This window comes from Brienomyrus brachyistius, chromosome 15 (assembly GCF_023856365.1).
Source record: "Brienomyrus brachyistius isolate T26 chromosome 15, BBRACH_0.4, whole genome shotgun sequence".
In the NCBI taxonomy this organism is placed as follows: Eukaryota; Metazoa; Chordata; class Actinopteri; order Osteoglossiformes; family Mormyridae; genus Brienomyrus; species Brienomyrus brachyistius.
Window position 1 is genome coordinate 5,606,405 of NC_064547.1, and position 23,932 is coordinate 5,630,336.

Below are 23,932 nucleotides of genomic sequence, written 5' to 3' on the forward strand. Positions count from 1 at the left end.
GCTGAGGGGAGTGGAGGTAGAGAATCAGACAGAAAGACAAAGAGAATTCTCTTCTTAAAGCATCTCCAGTTTGTTTTGGTTGCTGTCGTTTTTTTTTTTTTCTTTTTTTCATTTTATCGCTTCCTCCTGCAGAGGGGGGTTTGTTTTTTTTCTTCGAGGTTTGGTACTGGAGGCCTCACCCCGCACTCATCTGCACTGTCTTCTTCCTTACAAAATTATACTTGCATGACTTCAAAAGTTGATTGTTGGTTGCTATGGCACAGACCGCCCACTAGGGAGAGGGAGAGGGAGGAGACCGAAACTGTGGGGACGTAGTACCATCTTCTCTGATTATCGTTAAGGCAGTTGTCATTGGCACAAGGTCATAATGTAACAATTCTCAATTTGCGTGTTGCCACTGGACTTGGCGCCCCCTTGTGTTTTGGAGGTCGATTTACTTGCTAAACCTTCTTCAAAAAAAAAAAATCATTTGAATGTTTATCTTTGGTAACAGACAGGCAACGCTTTTTAAAATAGGTTTTCCCAGGAGCGTGAAAAACATGACCTTCCCTCTGTATCCAGATAAAATAACATACACATAAAATAATTAGGTATATCTCACCACCACAACACCAGTCCACAACTTATAGAGTGGGTAAATGTTACCAGTCATTCTTTGTCTGGCTGTGTAATAATGTTCGCGGATTGTATATGAGGCTTGTGATGCATAGATGTGTATGAGCTTGAAACTAAACTATCTCTACTTGTTTATTTCTGTAAAAATGTTTCTCGTTTCAAAGTCTTTTTGTTTTGTATGTTTGGCGATCCTTTGGTGGTTGAACAAGTAGTCCTCTCAAAAAATGCAAACAAAAAAGTCAGGTGGTGATTCTTTGCCATCGACCTGCTTTCTAGAGACCCGTGGGAACGGCAGCAGCTCTTGACTGCTGTCAGTGGGCCTACTTAATGTGGCTCCACCTCCATTGTGTGGTTCCGCCTACTTAATGTGGCTCCACCTACACCCCGCTGCTCTCTTTTCAGTCACAGGCACAATATCGTGAGTCCAGGCCTGGATGGTTGAGTCATTTCTGGAATCCCGCCTGGGGAAAACCTCCAGGCAAGAATGGGTAGGACAACAGGCAGGGGAACCTCCCTGGCAGCGGGAAGCAGACCCGACCCAATCTGTAGCAAGGGCACTATCCCAGAAGATTTCCAACATACGTTCTGACGAGAAAACAATAGACATGGACAGGGCAGACCGTGGTGTCTCTGTTGTAGGGCACATGGTCCATTTCACCTATAGGGACGGTCAGTGAGTCTCTCTCTCTGTTAATTGATTTTTCTATCCATTACTTTGTTGTAGATTCCAAGCGCATCCCCGACCCGGACAGCCATCGGGGAGAGCCGTTGGTTAAAGAGTAGTGAGGTGGGGTGAGCCGGTGAGGATCCCACTTCTCGGTTTGCTGGCTGCCTCTGCCCATGTGATTCCTCGAGACGGACTTTGCTTAAAAAAAGAGTGTGTGCTGCGAGTTTTATTGCCACCGACTGACGGTTCCGGCAGAGCGGCTCGTGTGCGGACATGTACGCGTCGGGAATCTGGAGAGACCCGGCTCAGGCTCACTGATATAAAAATGCATGTTTGGACTCAAAGGGGCTTCTGTCAGTATTTATGGGATACCACAGGCCAAAGATCAAGCCTTGGGGAGAGAATGAAAAAAGAACCTAACTGCATGTCTGATTGGTGCTAACAGTCTGGTTAAGACCATTTGAAATTGTGATTGAGTGTATACCAGTTTGATATAGACAAGATATCAGTCCTGTTCCTATCCTCCTATCCGATTCCCTTCCCATCCCTTTGGCCTCCTATGCCTTGGAGAAGGTGGTGGTGGAGGTGCCTGGCTGGGCGGGGCTGCCGCCGTGCTCGTCATGCCAGCGGTCTACGCAGCGCCGCCGGGCGTTCATGAAGAAGTTGCTGACGGTGTTGAGTTCCAGGCCCAGCTGCTGGGAGATGGTGATCTGCATCTCCTTGGAGGGCCGCTTGTTCTCCTTGAATATGGCGACGAGCGTGCGCCGCTGCAGGTCCGTGAAGACCAGCCGCTGCTTCTTGGGCGCCAGGTTTCGGTCTTTGTGCTGCTCCTGCTCCTTCCGCTTGCAGGCTGCGGAGTCGGGTGAGGTGGGGAGGGGTGAAACAAGCATTCCATGTTAGTGCGGGAGGAATAAAGCCCCAGCTGGAAGAAACCTACTCCTCAGCTTCATTCTGAACACCTTCACACAGCCAATATAGCACTGTTTACAATACCCACAACCCAGACCATAATAAGCAGTACAAGACAGTGGGTTGGATAGATAGATGGATGGATGGATGGATGGATGGATGAATGGCTGCATTATTTACATATTACATACGAACCACTTATTTTTTTTTTCTGCCGTTCTTCCTGTCCAGATTCCCTGAGCATAGCACGTGTGAGCAGACAAAGAGCAAGCCGGCTGCGAGGGACCCCAGGGTGTAGAAAGCGGGGGCTGTAGATGTTGGAGACTGCTGTTTGATTCAATATTAATGATGTTTGCGTTTCAATGGGAAAATGAGTGACTGTGTGAAAGACGCACGTGAAAGTCGGAGGGAGAGAGAGAGAGAGAGAGAGAGAGAGATTAACCTGTCCTATGCGGAAACCCGGGGAGAGTGAGGGATTCTCCACAAGGACCAGGGTCAGAATGCCCTACAGCGGATCTTCTGTCTGACGCTTCAAAAGGAGGGGCTGCCCATTGAGTTCTGAGCTGTTATTTTTAACTGTCTGCAGAACAAACTGGAGAATTGCCCCCAGTGACTTCTCCAGAGCATGTTTGCCCTGGAAGAAAGACACCTCTGACATGTCTGGGGGGGGGAGCAACATCAGACGGAAGAGACGTGGCCGAGGAGTCTTTTGCGGAACAAGAAATGGGGCCGTTCCCTCCGCTGGTTCTTCTCTGCTCTCCTTTGCACTTTTTCACACTCTTTCTTCGCCCTTAGCTCACTTACGCCCCCCCTCACCCCCCTCCAAACTGACAGATGCATTGTAAATGTCCTCGCTCACGTCTCCTTGGTCTTTCCTACAGATTCCCCTGCACCAGTGTTTCCCAATCCGGTCCTCGGGGACCCACAGACAGTCCATGTTTTTGCTCCCTCCGTACTCCCTGCCAGACAGTCCTGGAGGGCTGTGAGGGAGCAAAAACACGAGTGCCCTAGACTGATTCTCCTCCTTTCCTGCCATATTCTCCCTGTCCCTCAGTCCTCAGATCTTCCCTCAGCGACCGTTTGTGGCTCTGTTCGTGCTGAGGAGCAAGCTTGCTAATGGTACCGTGTGTCTCATTACTGGAGCCCATCAATCCCCCCTCACAGCGAGCTCTGCGTTAGGCTGCCATCTAAAATCCCCGCGCGACCATCAATTGTTCTCATATTTAAAAACTGTAGCTGCTGGCACTGCTGCACATTATTGATGCGACTAGCACACGGGTGTAAAATGGTGCATGGGGAAGAAATTGAGCAAATCACAAAGCAAAAACCTGTTCCTCACCTTGATCGTATTTGGCTTTTTCTGCCCACTCACACAACTGAATATTTTACCGTAGTTATTCAAGCAAAGTACTACCTTCTTCCTCCAAAACATATACAAGACAGCCAGAGCTGTGATATTAAATTATTCTATTTAACATTGCTTCCTCCCTTGTAGTTCAAATGATAAAAATTTCAATATAAAAATGACTCTCATGCATATACACTATATGGACAAAAGTATCGGGACACACATCTTAATCACTGAATTCAGGTGCATCATTCAGACAGGTGTATAAAAACAAGCACCCGGACCATGCAGTCAGGTTTACAGACATTTGTGAAAGAATGATTCGTTCTAAAGAGCTCAGTGAACTGAAGTGTGGTGCTGTCATGGGATGCCACCTTCGCAATGTCAGCTCGTGAAATTTCTTCCCCGCTTGATATTCCACAGCCAACCGTACATGGTATTACTATGAAGTGGAAGCATTTAGGAACAACAGAGATTCAGCCACAGGGTGGCAGACCATGTAAAGTAGCAGGGCGGGGTCTGTCTGCATAGCGTGTAAGTCACCTGCGCCCTGCTGGCTCAGTAACCTCAGAGTTACAAACATCCCCTGGCATTAGCGCAGTGCGATAACTGAGCTTCATGGAATGGGCTTCCATGGCCGAGCAGCTGCATGCAAGCCTCACGTCACCAAGCGCAATGCCAAGCGTCGGATGGAGTGGTGTAAAGCATGCCACCACTGAACAGTTCTGTGGAGTGACGAATCACGCTTCTCTGTCTCGCATTCTGATGGACGAGTCTGGGCTTGGCAGATGCCAGGAGAATGTTATCTGCCTGACTGCATTGTACCAGCTGTAATGTTTCGTGGAGGAGGGATAATGGTGTGGGGTTGTTTTTCAGGGGCTGGGCTAAGCCCAGGGACAGATTACGGACCGGGCCAGCGGGGCCGCTGCCCAGGGGCCCTTGGGGTGCAGGGGGCCCGTGGGGCCCCTAGCCCAAAACAATTTTATCAACAATGTATTTTCGTTTGTCTATTTTAGAGGGCCTACATTCTTTGATCCTCTGGCTACAAGGGCCCCTGACCCTATAGGGAGGGTGTTTGGCTGCCAAGGGCCCTTGAATTGTGGTGGTGGTGCTGGTGGTGGTGGTGGGGGGGGACCCTCACGAACGTTTTGCCCAGGGGCCCACACAACCCATAATCCGTCCCTGGCTAAGCCCCTTAGTTCCAGTGAAGCGAACTCTCAATGCTTCAGCATACCAAGACATTTTGCCTAATTCTATGCTTCCAACTTTTCTGTTCCAGCATTACTGTGCCCCACTGCACAAATTAAGGTCCATAAAGACATGGTTAGGTGAGTTTGGTGTGGAAAAACATGACTGGTCCACATAGAGCCCTGACCTCAATCCCATCTAACACATCCAACATCAGTACCTGACCTCACAAATGTTGTTCTGGATGAAAGGGCAAAAATTCCCACAGACACACTCCAAAATCTTATGGAAAGCCTTCCCTGAAGAATGGCAGCTGTTATAGCTGCAAATATAGGTGTTATAAGTGTCCTAATACTTTTGTCTATACAGTGTAATTCAACCACAATTGTTAAACTGAGCTAAAATCTTAAATACACGTGTGTTGATGGAAATGTACAAAAAACATCTGTCACACCATATAACCAAAGACGCAGAAAAATACTGTGAAAAATATTTAAAGAAGTAATGCTATCAATGTTTATGTTAGCATTGATCTTAGTTATAACTTCTTGTCTTTAACTGCTTTTATTTTGTTAATTTAATGGCCTATGGGAGAATAATATGGGCAAAGATTTTTAACAGAATTTAATTTCTAGAATATACATACATTAAAAATTCTTATGGTGTTGCAACATGATTGTTTATGCAACTAATCGCCGAGTTATGCACTGCAGAGGGCACAAGTTCTTCTGGAGATGCTAGCTTCGCCAGCGTCCTGGAAGGTGCTACAGCGCGACACTTATCTTCCAAGGCAGAGTGAAATCGGTTGGCTAAGCTGGCGCCTTTCAAAAGTTGCCGATCTATGTTACCTAACAGGTTAACCACCGAGGTGGGTAGTTCAGGTGCAGAGAGTAAAAGTCTGGACAAAGGTTTTGTTGTAAATAATCAGTTGAGCTTAACTTTTTGGACCTGAATTACCCAGCTCTGGTTGACCAGCCCTGTTAATGTAGAATTCAGGACTGCAGCTGACCGCAACAACCTGACTGACACAATGAGTAGATGAATAGACGTCATTCGAATGTAGCGATGCATATGCTGCCACAACACAGTTCATTTACATTCAGTTATTAATTTAGTAGGTATTAATATAGACAATGAATTAAATAGCAGATGGTTACAATTTCAAAATGCACTTTATAACAACTAATTTACGAAGGAGAGTAGGGAGGTGCCATGATGGTCACGTGGGTAAGTAAATTTGCCAAATGAACATTTCAGTTAGAAATACGGCTTAAATCTCTAGTCGTTCTTTCGGCTGAAGTTAAACTTAGTGTATCTACTTAGGAAAGTGTTTCTGAGCTACCGGCCACTATAGCGGCTAATATTGTCGCTTATACTATAAAGGCCGCAGATAAATTCGTCGCTAAACTAGCTACAGATAATTAGATGTATATCGCTTAATATTACGAATGAGGAAATAAAACGAAGCAAGTATGACATACAAGGTGTTTATTTCTTTAAAAACAACTTAAACTGGGAAAGCTGCTTATTTTAAGAAGCGTTTATTTGGTAGTTAAAGATTAGTACTTGCTCTCCGTTCTTAATAGGTTAAAATTAAATGTTTTACAATAGTGCATGATAATCGCTTAATGTCAGTTTCTAACGTTCGCCATACTGAAGATATATGAGCAAACTTTCAGGTTAGAAGTTAAATACCACACGCAGCTTTTTAACACTAGTAGGCCTTGCGTGACATTAAATTCAGTTCATGGGGAGATGGCAGATATATTTCCCTGACTGGTTTATGTTTGGTATAGTTGGTCTGCGTTTATGTCTTAATGCGCATTTGTAAATATAGTACCTTTTATATTAACATTGAAACTGCTGCAATGAGCTTGCAATGTAAAAAAATGGATCTCTCTCGCTCTATAAATTTAAATTACAAATTTTGCAATATAGAGACTTCCATCGGGACACTGGCCTATTTTACTGCCATCTCCTGTACTATAGACAGCATCCGTTTTTTGCCTGCGTATGTCAGAGCACTGAAACTGCACCAGCAAAGCCTAAAATACTTATCAGTAATAATGTGTTCGGAAATGAATTTTCTTCGTTCTGCTCATCGTCGCTAGGTGTCGCCAGCGCTTTATCGCGGCCTTGTGCGATGCCTCCAAACAGCGACAGGGATTTTGTAACCAATAGTAATCGATCGCCGGGGAGGTGGGGATGGGGACCCTGATTACAGAACCAGGCGCGCCGCAGAAAAGAGGAGAATCGATCATTGCAGCTTTTAATGCTACAGTACAGTGGAGACAAAGCAAAGAGATACAGACAGCAACAGACAGACGTGCAGCAATACACAAAGACCCACCTCCACACTCTGCACATAATGGAAACAGCAATAGCAAATTATACCGTTTAGGAAAGTCGATTTCTATCATTTTTGTTTGTTTTATTTCATTACTAGTAGTTCTGTAGCAGCATTGAAACTGCCATCTATATTGTAAAAAAATAACTCTTAGGTTTACTACGTTTGCGCTTAGATTCAGTAAATACGTGATTTCCCCTTGACTATTAATTTCAGGATTTTATTGTGAATTATTAACACCCATCCATCCGTCCGTCCGTCCATCCATTCATCTATCCATCTTCTAACTGCTTATTCAGTCAGGATTGCAGAGAAGCCCGGACATTATGAGATTTAAATTCAGACCCGAGTTCATAATTTGCCTTTAAAAATTATACTATTTTATAACTGGAAATAACTACAGTATCCCTTAAAATATACAGCGTGCAGTATGTCTTAAATAGGTTGTTCGTTTATGCACCACCATATAAATTACGCAAAAAGCGTGCATGTTCTATGTACGGAACACATGCAGAAGTGGAGATCCAAATGAATTCTATATTCATAATTTGTCGCTTAATGAAATATGTACAAGATGCACTTTTAGTCATTACCTTAAAGCATGCAAGTAAAATTAATAACACGGGAATGCTTTTTCTAGACATTGAATATTAATATTCTGTCTAATAGGTTGAGGGAAGTAAAGAAAGTCGCCCAAATAATCAATACTGTCCGATCGATTCGTGAATAATTCGTGTGTGAAATTCAGTTTTTCCAATAAACTCTCTAATTATGCCTCGCTTTGGGAGTTAGAAGAAAGACCTTGCCGACTTGATGGAGAGCGGGGCATCAAATGAAAACAACCATTCTAGAAGAGTCCGTTGACTTCTGTACAGATTTAAACGATTTCGGAGAATTTTTCTTGATTCAGTTTAATGTTACACACAAACCGCGTTTGACTGTTATCAGATAATTAGCCCTAGATGTAAATAATGGGGAAGATCCAAATCTTTATAAATGAATCATAAGTGAAAATTTAAAGAAGTTGCACGCTGGTATATACAAGTATAATAAAGGGATTCAGCGATACTGTACATATTTTAAAAATATGAAAACCCTGGATACATCAAACAAGTTTATTTGGATAGACTACAACATAGATTTTTAGTCGTTTGTTAATAGATTATTAGTCGTGGAGAAAGAACACTCTGACAGCTAATATTTAGGCTTCATTTCAATAAAGGTTCACTTTTCTATGACTAGTAACACAGTTTATTATATCATTTGCACTTTTGGTAATGTTGCCGATATTTGAAGACTGTAATAATCTGATAAGGTCCAGAGAATGTGGATGTAATTCGGCAGAACATAGATTGTTTGTGTTTGATATTAATGGATAGTATCATAAATGTATGAAGGACAAAGTTCCTAACCAAACCTATAGCAATGACACCTAAAAATGGCTACGACATTTTTATGTAAGGAAAAACAGAAAGAACAAGCCCCTCGCTCGCAACCGATTTATCACCTTTCACAAACTAATTACGATAAGCATTATAATAGCATGCGGGTTTCACGTCATGTAAACTGGACCCGTGTCAGTTTGTGTGTAGACGTTGAACTAGGAAATGAGATGCAAAAACCTCTCGACGGCTCGTAAGTGTAGGAAATTTTAGCAATTTTAGTCAGCAGCCTTTATGAAAATGTGTTGCTTTTGCGTCCAGTTGTTTTTATTTTTCTTACAGATTGATTGTCTCAGTATCGATTGACCCCCCGCTTTAAAATCAGTCTGTGTAATATTTATTCAATTCATGCCGCAGGGCCTTGCCAAACCTTCTCATCTCTAAGTAACTACTCTTCCCTACTCAATGTTCCTTAATGTAATGAGAGGGAATTGGTGCTAATATACTGATAATTTAATACATAATGTACGTTTTCCTCCACTGACTCTGCTCCAAGGCATTTTCTACAAGCACAACATAAGCCTTCTCATCCACAGTCAACAAGTTCTTCCGTTCAGTCTCCCTGAGAGCATGTGCAAACCTTTTTTAAACCCTGCACCATCAGCACTCCAGCCTGGCACCGCGGCCTCTGATTTGCTCATTTAACTGTAAAGTGCAAGGTCGTGCACAGTTTAGATGCTCTGCATAAGCTGCTTGAACATTCTTCATTTACACATCGGAATATTTACTGGTGCTCAACACATGTCCTGCATAGAAGTAATATAAGCTACTGGCCTGCAGGGACTTGAAACAAAAGCTTGTTTTTCTGCATGCTCCTTATTGTTAGAATAGGTTCCTCGAAAATTCTGGAAGTAATAGTTTTTCAGGGGGTGGCATGGTGGTGCAGTGGTTAGCACTGTTGCCTCACACCTCTGGGACCTGGGTTTGAGTCTCCGCCTGGGTTACATGTGTGCGGAGTTTGCATGTTCTCCCCATGTCGTCGTGGGGTTTCTTCCGGGTACTCCGGTTCCCCCCCACAGTCCAAAAACATGCTGAGGCTAATCGGACTTGCTAAATTGCCCATAGATGTGCATGTGAGAGTGACTGGTGTGTGAGTGTGCCCTGCGATGGGCTGGCCCCCCATCCTGGGTTGTTCCCTGCCTTGTGCCCATTGCTTCCGGGATAGGCTCCGGACCCCCCGCGACCCAGTAGGATAAGCTGTTTGGAAGATGGATGGATGGATAGTTTTTCAAGGAGATATAAAAAGAAATGTTACATTCAGGTATAATAATGCTAACAGTGTTAAAATACTGGAAACTTGGGTATATGTGCTAAAAATTTGGCAGAAGATTAGATGCAGAGTCACTTTGAACTTTAAAGTCGTCATGAGTCGCTTAACGACGGGTATACATGCGTTGTTAACGGATTCTGCTGTTGTGCGATCATCATTAAGTGCACTTACGTAAACCTAGATGGTATAGCCTACTACTTAGGCTACATGGTATAGCCTAAACCAACGATTCTCAACCCATGGGTCACTACCCAAATCAGATCGCGTCAAGTTCTGTAAGGCTCGCGAGGTACAGTTGGACATGTAAGCATTATAAAACCAGCAGGCTCCTGTGCTGATCCACGATCAGATTTCCCAGCCCCAATCCTAGAATTAACCTATATAAACAAGTCTTGGGTCTGAAAATGTTTAGCGCAAAATTAGTGAACATTCAACCAATCCACAGATGTTTTATTTAAAATTCATTGGCATGCACATATTTGTGAGACAGGAATTGATTGGCGTAAATTGTATAGATTGATATAGAGTCGCGATGCAAAAAAAGGTCGCGAACTGCTGGCCTAAACAACCACAAAAAGTACAGTATAGTAAATACTTAACCAGTAAAATAGTACATATTATAAGTATTTACTATACATAACTGTATGTGTTACTCTTTTATATGACTTATATCTCAGTGGATCTGCTTACAAGAGCGTCACCACAAACATGTGAATGTGTTGCGCTGCGACAGCTGCGATGACCCTAAGTGATAGGAAATATTCAGCTGCGTTATAATCGACTGGACGAGTTAATATCCCTTACGGCATCTGGGCAGGGCATGGTGGGTATGAATTACAGAGCCAATCAGGGAGACTGACAACGGCGTAGGAGAGTGTTTCATATTGGGTGGGGGCAGGGGTATAACTTAATAATTTTAAATACAAAGGTCTATTTATTGAGGGGGGGGGGTGAATGAAGCTAAATTAAATATTGGGACGTATGTGTCTGCCCCCCGGTTCCAACCCCGCTGGAGAAAGATTCATGAGAAACATAGATGTTATAATGGCATTATAATAGCATTATAATAGCATTACTCATCACAAGAAATATATTTAAAAAGTGATGTCAGTTCCCTCCTACGAATAAACACAATGTTTTGTTTACTATGTAGCATGTAATCTATGAATATCAAATTTGTAGGGCACAAAAAATATCTTACGTGACCCTGCACTGCGTAAGTGGTTGGAAGATGGATGGATACATTGTTACTTAAGATGTGTTGTTAAAAGTATCTGTCATAGGCAAAGGAATTGATTAAATTGTCATACTGCTGCCCATGGAAACAATATTAAGGTCCTATGTGAATGATAGAGTGATTTTCTACTTGTATTGATTTCTGTTAATTCAACCCTTTACTATCTTCACAAACAACACCTTTATAGCACTGAAATAATTTGTGCAAACTCAAAAATGTTGCCAGTCACAGGGCGTTGTAAAATTCATTTGCTTGAGTTACCAGATAAGAAACTGTCACAGACCAACCGCGAGTTACACAGCACTCAGGCCACCGTAAGCAGTATTGGGAAAAGTAATTCAGATGTCCTCATCTTCCTCTGCACTGTGGCCAAATGAAGCACATACACTTCCCACCGCAATAATCTGAAGATTGTAAACGACCAATCAGCTCCCATGTGAGCCATTTTGAGTTGAAGACGTGCTTAGGTTATGCTTATAATTCTCAGCCATTGATCACGAAATGAAAACTGCGATGTTCAAAAGCAGGATGTTAAATATATTATATTACATTATATATTTAATTCATTCAAATACATTAAATTCACGTAATGCTGTAAATATTGTAAAAACGCCCCCATTCAAAAACAATGTAATGTTGGTAACAGAGTGATTTATGTGCGAATTTACCTAACAGAAAAAAACATGAAGACACACAGGGGTGGGGGAACGAGGGGACCCAATATCAAACTCCACCGTCGTCCTTAAAGACACGCATTTGCATCACCGAATGGTTTATATTAAGCATTCTGCGGAGTCGACGTTGTTTTGCACTAGGATGCGGCAGTCCTTCATCGCTGGGCCGCAGAGCGGTCCTGATGCTCCCACTGTACTTTCAGCTGCACGTCTTTGTTTAAATGATACGGAGATTCCGTGTAAGAGCACAAGGCTGTGATGTTTGTGATATTAGATTAAAAAGATAAACTCGTAAGCCCATTATTATACCGCGCATTCTGACTTATTCATAAATACAATGAAAATCTCAGTACTGGAAATCAGTGTAGTTCGACGAACATTAAACACAAATTCTTTGTTCTGTTATTATAAATGTCCTGCTCGTATGAAGATCAAAATTGGATAATTTATTACACTAAGTATTATATTGAATGATTCTTTCCGATTACGATTTTTTCCCCAAAAAATAACTAAAGTTTTCCTGGGCGATGCTTTTAACAGTTAAATCCGGATACACAAAAGGTTGCCAGTATTATCTGAAAAATTAATCCACATTAAGATTAAACCAATTCCCTGGTGTATTTTTTTATATTAAAAATTCTATATAATTGCTTCTATATTCATCTTTTTTAATTCTTTTTTTTCTTTATATTTTGAACTAGGTAACATTCATTTAAGATTGCGTTTAGTTTTTTAACTTTGCTTAGATAACTTTAAATATAAGATCACGGATTTCAAGTTACAGATATTGTGAAAATGTGTGCATCAGCATGTACGCCGGAGGTGTGTATTCTGTCGGGGCTGAGGTGGGAGAAATGGGGGGGGGGGGGGGGGGGAGGAATCGATAACTAACCGCACCGTGCAGCCAACCGGTCTGCCTGGAATCGATGTGCTGAAAGTGGGTGATCTGAAATTGGGTGCGGTGCAACTCTCTCCCGCAACGGGCCGGACTACTGCAGGCGAAAAACAACCAGGCCGTCAGCCTATACGTCGCAGTCACTCAGGAAGTTAAACGTGAACAAATGCATACCCAGACCGAATATTGACGTAAGGGTAAGATAATCCGCTGTATCACGTGACCCCGGCCTTATTTACAGTAGAAATATACAGAAACTAAGAAAGACTGCCGGAGACCATTCAAGACAGCGTGTGTCATTTTTTATTATTTGCGAACGGTTCGCTTTTTTTAAGTAGACTTGCTTGAACGCCGTAGTTTATAGGCGATCCTGACAGACTGCGCGGATGTAAATGTTTGATTAAAAGCAATTGCATAGTCGTAAAGCTTCTCTCAGGTGTCGTTTAACGGTAATTGTAGTTCAAACTGTAATATATAGATAAACGATTGGCTTTACGCGCGGACCCCGAGTTAAGGGTGGAAGCTTGATGCTTCACAGACGTTTATCTACGGAGCAGATTCGAAGTGAATGAAGGAAGTCACTGCGGCCCAGTAGATCTCTGGGGCACTGATTTTTCAGTATGTGAGCATGTGTTAAATGGTCATATTTTTACGTATTATTTGATTCCATCCATTTTCAGTAACTGTAACTTCTTATCCAATCAGGTTCTAAGTAGGCCTAATCTACATCTGACCCCTGGAAGTCTAAAAGATGCCTATGTCAGGGTGTGTGTTTGATGGAATGCTTGCCCACACACTGAACACCTGAGTTTCGTTTGGATCCTACTAGACCCTAATGCATTATCTGATTTATTTGTGTGTGTGTGTGTGTGTGTGTGTGTGTGTGCCTATGAGTGTGGGCGTGGCTATGAATATGGGCGTGTCTATGAGTGTGCGAGTGCGCCTATGACTGTGGGCGTGGCTTATTTTAATCAGATTTAGCTGTCATATTTATGGAGTGAATGTTCCACACCACTTTCCCTTTTTGTCACTGTTTTGCAAATATTACAGGCCTTTCCCTGCTAAAGCACTCACGTGCCTCCCCAGAAGTTGTACTTGTATTACCCGCTATTACTTTTTCTTTAATGTGTTATCACTCATTGATTTACCTCCTTCCCTTAACGTGATTTATGGGTTGGTGAACAGTTTTATCAGCTAAACAGTCTCTGCTAATCGTCTCAAAGGTCGATCTCGTTGGGGATAATTCTGCTGTTCTCAGCTAAATAGAGGTAAATGGTGCCAGCCATGTACAAAAACACGACAGGGGTTCCCGCTGTCCGACTGTGCCAGTAATATTAATGTTGACATTACTACTGCTTGTAGTACCGCTGCTGCTTAGAATAATGATTCATAATAATAATACGGCAGTGTTGACAGGCTGATGAATTAATCATGCGCTATCATTAAATTAATTATCGCTGCGCCTGATTCATTCTTGATTTGTATTTGAGGGCTGTTTGGAATATCCTAAGTAGGGGAACAGCTATTGGAATGAAACTGGGTGTCTGGGCCGAGCTGGTGTGACATTATTGTAAGTGGAGCCATGAGCTGTTTATGATTAACAGCTGCCAGACTGCGCCGGTTCGCGTGACGGGCATCAGTGCGGCAGGAAAGACAGGCGGCACGTGGGCGTTTGCTGTGAATGTCTGCAAGGTGCTGAGCTTAGGAATGCCACTCGACGGTGCCCCCCCCCCCCCCCCGCCCCGCCGTTTGGAAAGCGGCGCAAGCTGTGTTTATGTGTGCGCCCGCGCCTCCCCGTAGCTGATATTACTTACTACTGTATTTACTACCGTATTTTAACCTGCTTGTATCTGTAGGCAGGTGAGCTGGTAAATAGATTTCATGCACAACCTACAACAATAAAACACGACCTTAGATCCACAATGATGATGTGAAATGACGGCGTTGCCGGGGCAAGCCACGCAGTCACTGTTCTTCTCCTCTCCCATCAAACGGCATTATACAGCACCCGAGTACTTGCCAAAGGATGTGACATGAACATAGCGCCATACAATTTCTCGGTCAGTTTTTAAGTGATCTGTGCTGGGATTGTTTAAGCTCAAGAGTCAGGCAGAGGTTACGCCAGTGTCGTTTTTCCGTCCTGAACCAATCAAAATGCACTATTGACATCTTAAGCATTCACTTCCTTAACGATGCCTAAAAGCCACAACACAAGTGTATAAGGTAACAAGTGCTAAACATTTCTATTTTTGTTTGCCAAATAATCTTTCGACAGTATTTATTTAAGGTTTATTTTGCTTGATCTGGGGAAAAAAATATTTTTACTCGTTAGGACTTCTGTTAAGAATCAGTGTAGTTTGCGGCATATTGATAAACGATTTAACGAGGGGCGACGAAAGTTTTTTTTCTATATAAAATGGGGCAGTAGCACAAAGGTCCAGTAACAACGGAACGGTAAAATTACACATTGATGTTTACACAGGCCTATTCACATTCTGATAAAAACGGAACACTGCGACTGATAGGTCTACGTTACTGACAGCTGAAATATGTTGTGTGTTAGTGTCATTGCAGATTGTTAAAGGAAGTTTACTGCCTAAAATTGTTTTAAAATTTCAGATTTTATCAGACATTTTATTGCATACAATGGCCTTAACGTCGTATGTTTTTCATTTCGGGTACAATGCGCCTCAGGAAAGACCCTGTGGCAACTTATGCATAAATAGACGTAAAATAACCGTGAGCGAAGTTTACAACTGCGCATTTAATTATTCCTCTCTCCATCTTCAAACTAAGAAGCGTAAACGGATACAATTTAGAACTACGTGTTAGTTTAGACTATATGGTGGGTTGGTAAAATTTAGTTGATTCGCTCTTCAAATTATTTCTGTATTTGAATTAGCCTACAAGCTATCTTTACGGCAATAACGTATTTTTATGTCAAAATCCAAGGTTTTCAATGGCATTGAAATAAACCTATTTCTTTCGGAATTAAGAAAAATCAAGATTTAAGTTTTCGTATTGTAGCAAACGACTTGCTTTCAGCAGCCCTGCTAATAGGCTCATTTTCACACGTGTGTCTGCACGCATTACCCCCCTTTTCTTTTTGATAATAGCAGTAGATGTTTTGGCCTGGCAATTAAATTTTACCCACGCTTCGATTACATCTAAATCTGAAAATTTAATAAATGCCTGAACCACACATCATGGGACTTTCCTATAATAGATAGGCCCATACTTTGAGAAAACCGTAAAAATATTTTCACACGATATAATAATAATAATAATAATTATTATTATTATTATAAGACCTATTAGTAAATCGTTCTGTATTCTAACTTTTTAAATATTATTTAATTTGTGTTGTTGAATTATGTATTCGCTTGCAGACAGTTTCACTTATAGCCTATATAAAGTGTTTAAAAGTATCAAATACGAATAGCTGCCTTTGATTTGTTAACATTACATTTCAGTGGAACTGGAGTCTCTGGTTCTGTTAATCGGTATTCTAATTAACACACAAAGAGTAACATTAAACATACGATTAAAGCTGCGGCCATAATTAAGCTTATTACTACCACTCCAACTATGGTGCGATATAACATAAAATGGTTATAATGTCATTATTGTTAAACTCTTCAGATGTGCGCAGCGTGACCATTTGCTCTCATTGAACTACCCATGATGATAATAAGTGGTGGTCGCGCATAAACGGTCAAAGCTGAAAGGTCCTTCCGTTCTTACGGCCCGGGGTTTGCAGCCCTCGCAGAGGACGGCATATTTTTCCACAGGGTATTTGGAGAATCGGAAGGATGCAGTTTTATTCAGATAATATGACTGCCACAGAAATTTAAACGAACGTAACACACATGTAGTCTTTCAGAAGATCTAATGGCGGCGACGCCTGCTATTTAATAGCAGTTTGGAATATTATTAAAATCATATTCTCAAAAAAAAAGCGAATATACTGATCTAGGCACGTTCTAATAACCCGGCTATCGATATAATGCGGAATGCCATCTAACACTGCAAAATGTAGGCTGCTTTGGGCCCATTTCCTGAATAACTGACACGACATGACATTCCGCTACAGAGGTTGTTTGAACGCTGTTCAAGAGGCTGTGGACATCAGGCTTTGATGACTGTCGGGCATTGCTACTTCCGCCCATTTTAAGCATGCAGTTTACGCAGATTTTTTTTTTAATTTATGAAAAATACTTGTAGTTTTGTTTTTGCAGTATACTTTACTTCATTTATGTTATATTTGTGCGATGTATGGGCAATTGGTAACTGTTGTGTTCGCTAACAAGTATGTTTTCTGTTAGGGAGAAACAATTTTAGTACTATCCAAAATGTACATATTGTGTACAATTAGTATTTGATCGTTTAAACAATTAGGATTTCAAAGGTATTCAGATGCATAGACATTATTATAATCTGCCCTACATTTTTCACGATCTAAGTAGCACATGGGCAATTATTGGATCGAATGTAATGGTATCTTTTTTCCACAGATAACGCTAACAGTCACATTATCAGGTTTAACTTAAATTCAACCTATAAACTAATTGTTTATAAATGTGGTCCTCTGTTCAACTAAATCAATTTACCGGAGACCTAACAGGAATTTACTGCAGGGTGAATATAATATTTATCATTTATTAGTGGAAATAAGTAAATGTTTAATTTGTGTAATATGTATCTCTTAGCAGAACATTTGCCCAGTGAAAATAAAATAAAACAGATGTTATCCGCCGGCCTTCTTCCGTATTCGTATTTTGTCCTTGGCAAAATTGTGTTATTAAATCGATCTTCATCCAGAAGTCACTCCTGCACCAAATTGGGGAGTCCAGTCATCAATTTAAAAGTCGGGGCGTTTTTTTCTTTACTGTTTTTTTCCCTTTCTTATTGTTGTTATTGTACCTATATCCCTATATTTTGTCATCAGCGGCAGTTGTAAATTTAAGTTTTAGCATTCTACGTAACATCTACGTAACAATAGCCATTGTTATGATACGTCTAATATCATCTTTTCCACACTTCTCCACATCCGGTATTCGACGGAATACGGCTGTTACTGTGAGGTATTGTTTTGTTGAGTGTTCTGCCTGGCGTTGCGAGGTGTGCGGGTACGGTTCCTCTGTCCTGATCCTACTGTCTTTTCAGCGATGGATGCGGCGAATGGAAATCGATATAGATTCAGAGCGAGTCATATCTGCCTTAATGTTGTATAGCGCAAACGCAATCTACATCCCAAAATACAGGCATGTGCACAAACGCAGAAGCAGAGATGTTTATCCAGGTTCATCCCAAGCCAAATCTTGATTTGGCAACCTACAAAAATAAAAGCCGACCTAAGATTCACGATGATAATGTGAAATGACGGCGTTGTCGAGGATGCTTCTGTTCACGTACTTTGGCTTTTCTTGAGTGCCCAATGAAAAAGAATATTTCTGTTCATTTCAGCTTGACGGATTCGGATTCGTGGATGTTAATGTCGCACCGGCGTATTTACCGCACGCATCGCTTTGATTACAGAACAGCAACTATGTAACCGCAGCCGCACAATTCTCACTGTTTTCCTTCTCTCCCTCATCAATTATTAAAGTTGGTATTGATCATTTCGACAGACTGTTCCTGCCTGACTCCGTTTCAGCAGTGAGGTTTTGCTGATCGAGAAGCATTTGCGTATATAACGGGGCCTCGGTCTGGCCGTTTGTATGATGTCCTTACAGGAACGATGTTGAGAGCGGTTGTGGTGGCTATAGGCATGACAGATCTCTCTTATAACTGGACTCAGTACAAACATGTCAGAAATAAACTTGGAGAGACGGCTCAAACTACACAACAAACAAGTGGTTAAAACTGTCTTTGAGGTGTGATATCTGATTGAATCAGGCATTGCCACGGGACAGTGAAGCCTACCAAGGAAGGTATGCAGGAGATGCTGAACGGTCTTCTCACAATACCGTCTCACACATGCTCCTGTCGATCGCCCACTGTTTGGGACTTGCTCACGTGCATAAACGCGCACATAAAATATGCATAGATATATTTTCTACAAAAAACAGCCAGGCCAGTGCATCCGATAGTAGTCCAATCATTTTACTGTTTGTGTATCTGTTTATCAAGGTTTCGCCAACAGTGCAGTACAGCGGCTTTTATTCAGTATAAAGAGGTCTGCCGTTATACATAAGACTACGTTATCGATCTTCTATTTACTGAGCAGGGCAAATACAGCAGGATGGAGTGGCGCAAAGCATGATGGTCCACGAAGCCAAATGGGAATTGGACTGGGAATGGGTGGGGGGATGTTTCCACAATCTCACTCGTTTCCAAACAGAAATTAAATGATGCTGTTTTGCTTAAGACTGTGCGTGCACGAAAGGAACCAAAAGAGAAATGACCTTTTACTGGAAAATATCCGTGTCCGCTGTCACAGAATTTCCACCAGTTATAATCAGTGACATAATCTGTTCCATTATATAGAGTTTTACAGTATTTTATGTATTTACATAAACCACATCTAAGGGCGCGTGCATCAACCCTTGCTCGCTACTAAACCGTTGTGCCACAAAAAAACTCTCCCTATTTTGTTAATGCATTTCATTAGCTGCTTAACATATGCATTACTTGTTACAACTGCCTTCCTCCCAGTGTGTCCCAAAAGACATGTGTGCATACATAGGTTGGCTGTTTAACCGAACCCCTGAGGATGTGTTTACAGCGAATTCCGCGGTTCTCCCTTGTACTGGTGTAACGTGACTAAAAGGAACAACGCACGTCAAAGACAGTGTTACACTCTCCCTCATCTTTTATTCTTTCTACTCATCGCCTCTTGCTGCGCGGCGTTTCCCCTTTGTCTACCGCTCTGCTTATGTGTGCGCGTGTGTTTGCGCGAGCGAGGGGAGTCTTCGGGGATAGAGTGCTGAGCCGGAATAATTGATAGATGCACTGGCTATCCTTATCGATCACTGGTTTATCGACCCAAGCGAATACATTGAGATGGAGTGTGGAATTCAACACAGATGCAGAGACGAATGGTTTTTCATCCTTAATGCAATCTTTAAATGCCTTTCTAGAAAGGCCCTTTACTGTATCTTGTTGGAGGGTTACTGTGCCGTTAGCCGCTTACCTCTCTAATCATTTGCATGTCTTTCTGGATGCTTTTTCAGTTTATTATGTTAAAGTAATTGAACAGGCAGCCATATTAAATGACAAATCCAGTTGACGCTGTATTAAACCTATTAATATTATATTAACCCTATTACACCTGCTGCGGTAAAGCATGAATATGCATTAACGTTCTGGATATTACTAGGTAATCTTAGGAGGTTAAATAGCCACAGGTTCATGATTTCTGGTTTCAAGGTTATGAAAATGGTTCGTCAGTTATCCTACACGTCTCACACAATTTTAGGAATATTTAATTTGTTCTGCACAGGTAATTAACCTGTTTTCGGACCAGGGCGTTAAACACACACACGTTATTCAAAACACACGTTATTCAATTAATTCAGACAGTAATCCTCTGAGACCATATACTGGTATTTTTATGGGCACATTTTAATTATGCTTATTATATCTACCATTGTTATATAGAAGAATCTACAACGGGTTCAGCTGTTACCGAGCTGGAGCTGCCATTTATACATTGAGGGAGTAAGTCAAAGGAATTGATTTGTATGACTGTAATGAATTCAGAATAGTAATTTCAAGATATTGATTGAGGTAGCTGAGCGAGAATTTTCAGCCCCCTTTAAAATTCAACCCCTAGTCCAGCGAACAATGTTTTCATTCAGAAGGTGATTTTAAGTCATAAGATCTTTTTAGAGCCTTTGTGTTCCTGTAACGTTAATATCGTCAGTACGGCGATGTCCGTCATTTGTATCCTGAACATAGGACATAAATCTGAATGTTATATCCATGCATAATCATACAGGAGTGTTAATGCATTAACTGTTGTATATAACTGTTATCGAGCTAGTTAACGCGATAAATAAAGGGCTGAACATATTACAAAAAAGACTATGTATAACAATTGTACATGATTAAGGTGAACTGTTTAGTCAATTATATACTACAAAACATATTATTTGCCTTAAAATGTATATATGTAGTTTATCAAGAAGAGATTTTTGAACCATGGGGAGGGCCGGCATGATCTTTGTCAATGATCCAGTTTCGCTCTGTCCCCCTTTCTTACTCGTATTACACATAGACGCCGAATATACAGTGAACGGGCTTAAGGTAACGCTTTACATAGAACAGGTAACGGCGGCCTGTTATTTCTATTGTTCAGGGGCGCATAAAAAGCCTGCAGCCCAATTAGGTTTAACAGCGATGGTACTTAAAGAGACAGTTGTGGAGAGTGTTTAAATCTTTATTTACCGGAACACCCGTAAATGCGCAAAGGAACAATTTACATTCCATTAAGCGCTTTTCAATAGAGCATTGACTGGAACTAAAATATGCCACTTTACCTGCTTAATTGAACCGTCTACTGAAATACTGCATATAGATATAACGCGTGACAGAGTTTTATAGCAATCCCTTCCTTGAATAACGCCTTTGGATTTTTTTTTTTTTATACCAGCGCGATTCTGCCTGTCTGGTTTTACATCAGTTTAACCTGGATATGTATATTAATTCCTGCCGTCTACTGTGTATATACAGTATATATTTATAATACATATTTATGAATGCAATTAGATTGGTTACTTAACATGGCTTTTCATATTGGAGTCCAAATATATCACTAATTTTAATGATATGTCATAGTAAGAATATTAGGCTATCCTAAATTTATAGTAAAAAATGTAAAATGCATTTATGTATACAATCCAGATATATTGGAATAGGTCAATTTCTGGGTTTACTGCTTGCAAGTATTTATAGTTTTATATGTTTATATGTTGCCTTTAAAACAGCACAACCATTAGCATGTCTGACTCGGTGTAAACAAACTGTTTAAAAGCAGAAGCGCCTCGCTCTTCCTTTGTTTGTACCACCGGATATAAAACCATTTGTGCAACGGTTTGTATAACGTTATAAATGCTATTTTAATCGATTCGTTTTTAATCGTGTTACTAGGTTATTTGTTACACACTCAAGATGTGCTTATTTAAAGAATGCGTGACTTTGAACCAGCTAAGGCAAATCATAAACATTTTTTTCTTAAATGAAATACGATTTGCCGTAACAGTGTGGGCCACACTAATACTATTACAGTAAATTTTACTGTTACATTACAAATATAATTACATGCTTATTTATCTCCATTATTAAAATGTATCACCGTCTACACAGGCAAACATATATAATGAAGTATCGCATTTTAATAAGAAACGAGCTTCAAAGCAAAAATGCAATTTGTACAAAAGGCGGTTGTAAAATAATGTGACAGCGGTTTTAAGGGGATGTTAAATCAAAAGAGACGCGCAGGTGTGTTGAGCGCCCTTTCAAATCCGAATGGGACATCGATCCGAGCACTACTTTAAAAAGGGACGCTGGGAAGTCGGGGATCGATCTGAGGGTCACGCACCCGTGACCCACGCCCAGGGTATCGCAGCTCAGACTTGACTTGTTTACGCCTTGCTGTGAAGATAGGGGCAAGAGGGATGGGGACATGCTCGAAACACAAATATGACCTTTAGAATGAAGCTTATGAGTCCCTTTCCAACAATCACGAAATACTGTCCTTGTATTAAACTTTAACGAAAAACTTATTGTTTGGTTATAACATTATATGGAAAATATAGGCCTGTATTTTATATTAGATGTTATCGGCTTCATAACCTTGTGGGAGGGGGGGGGGTCTCCTAACTACAGCAAAGAATCGTTGGTGATTTGATTTGTTTTTATTTGATTTTTTTTTCCTACTCTATGTCAGCTTAGTTTGATTCCCTTTTGTTTCATCGTTGCATCGCCTCTGCACATATACGATTAAGGAAATGTGTCGGTTGACACGGATCAAGTGAATAATTCCATTGTATGAAACCGGAATGATTTGAAACAGTTTTCATCTCTGTGATCTCTAATGAGGTCTTGCTCATTAAGCATGTGACTCACCTGCGAGCCTGAGCGCGGACATGCGCTGAAACTCGGGCTCCTGTAACCACTTCCACATCCTCCGAAACGTCTCCCGACCTGACTTAAGTTTACTCCAAGGTTTGGGATTCCGCAGCAGGTCGGACAAGGTGCCTTGCGACCGACACAAGATCCGCTGGGCGAATATGGCTTGGGGGATGCTGTAGCGCTTGAGCTCCGCCGTTATCCTCTGTGCCACTTCCTTGGTGTTTATTTCCTCCACTTGTCCGGACCCAGCACCCTGTCCGCTTCCAGCTGTTTGCCTTTCGCGCTCGGATAGCATGGACCCGTTAGCCTGAGAATGCGGATGGCCGTGGTGGTGCATACCATTGAGGGTTGTCATCATACCCGCTCCGTGTCCTCCTAAGCCGCGGGCTAAGTGCTCTTCGCTCCGGGAGAGCAATGCTGCGTGAGATTCAAAGCCGCCGGGGGAGATCATTTTATCATTTGAGAGATGAGCGCCGGGACCATAGGCAGAAATCGTTTGCTGAGAGTTATGCAAGGAGCCAAGGCCATTTGAGAGTGGGGACAATGGCTGCCCCATACCGGACATATCTTTGGGATAATGACTATAAAGATTACTCATCGAAGCTAGGCTCCTGTCGTCCCGCATGAGAGTGAAGCTGCCGCTGACGTTACCGGCGGTGAGACGTTGATGTGCTGGATGGTGATGCGGGTGCGGATGATGGTGAAACTTGTCCGAGACTGTGGAGATGGGTGGCAGGTGCTGGAGCGGGGTTAGCGTAGTGTAGGTACTGCTCAAGCTCATCCCGCTGTCGCAGGACATTGTCATCGCAGGGTGCAAGGGACCTGACAAAGCGTGGTCAGTCCGGTACTCCCCAGCTCCTTCCAGAATAGAAGCCATACTGGAAACCATCGCAGAGCGCCCGTGTGATACTAAGTTCCGATGCGAGGCCGATGATTGCCGTCCATGTGGAGAGCTCATCAAGTCACCCGTTTGATGAGCGTGTGGTACGCCGTGTAGATTTCCAATGTTTTCCATTGTAAGTTCCATTGTTGAGAGAAAATCTCTTTCCACCACTCTCTCGCCCTGCCTCGCTCCCTCACACACTCCTCCGTGTCAACCGATAAATTTCAAACGAACTCAAAGCCAAGCCATTGATTGTAATAGCCCCTTTGCAGTCAATTGAGCATGATTTCACGAGATATCTCAGCTAGTCCACAAGAGAGTCGTGCCTCAAATCACTGCGCGCACCGTGTGTCAGAGTATGTGTGCGTCTGATTTGCTAT

At 41.9% G+C, this 23,932-nt stretch overlaps 1 protein-coding gene across 1 annotated transcript; it reads right to left on the bottom strand.

Annotated features, from left to right (window-relative positions):
• Positions 1-1,504: 1,504 nt before the first annotated feature.
• Positions 1,505-23,696, bottom strand: LOC125709267 (one cut domain family member 2-like). Its single transcript, XM_048977549.1, has 2 exons — positions 22,664-23,696; positions 1,505-2,132 (listed from the first exon to the last, which is right to left on the bottom strand). The coding sequence occupies exons 1-2, from the start codon at positions 23,694-23,696 to the stop codon at positions 1,840-1,842; spliced, it is 1,326 nt and encodes a 441-aa protein (XP_048833506.1). The 3' UTR covers positions 1,505-1,839.
• Between the last annotated feature and the right edge of the window lie 236 nt (positions 23,697-23,932).

Excerpts from the sequence above, each read along its gene's own strand:
- LOC125709267 (XM_048977549.1), bottom strand. The coding sequence starts at position 23,696 with ATGGAACTTACAATGGAAAACATTGGAAATCTACACGGCGTACCACAC. Across the intron at positions 2,133-22,663 it reads GTCCGCGCTCAGGCTCGCAG|CCTGCAAGCGGAAGGAGCAG; the intron begins GTGAGTCACATG and ends CCGACTCCGCAG.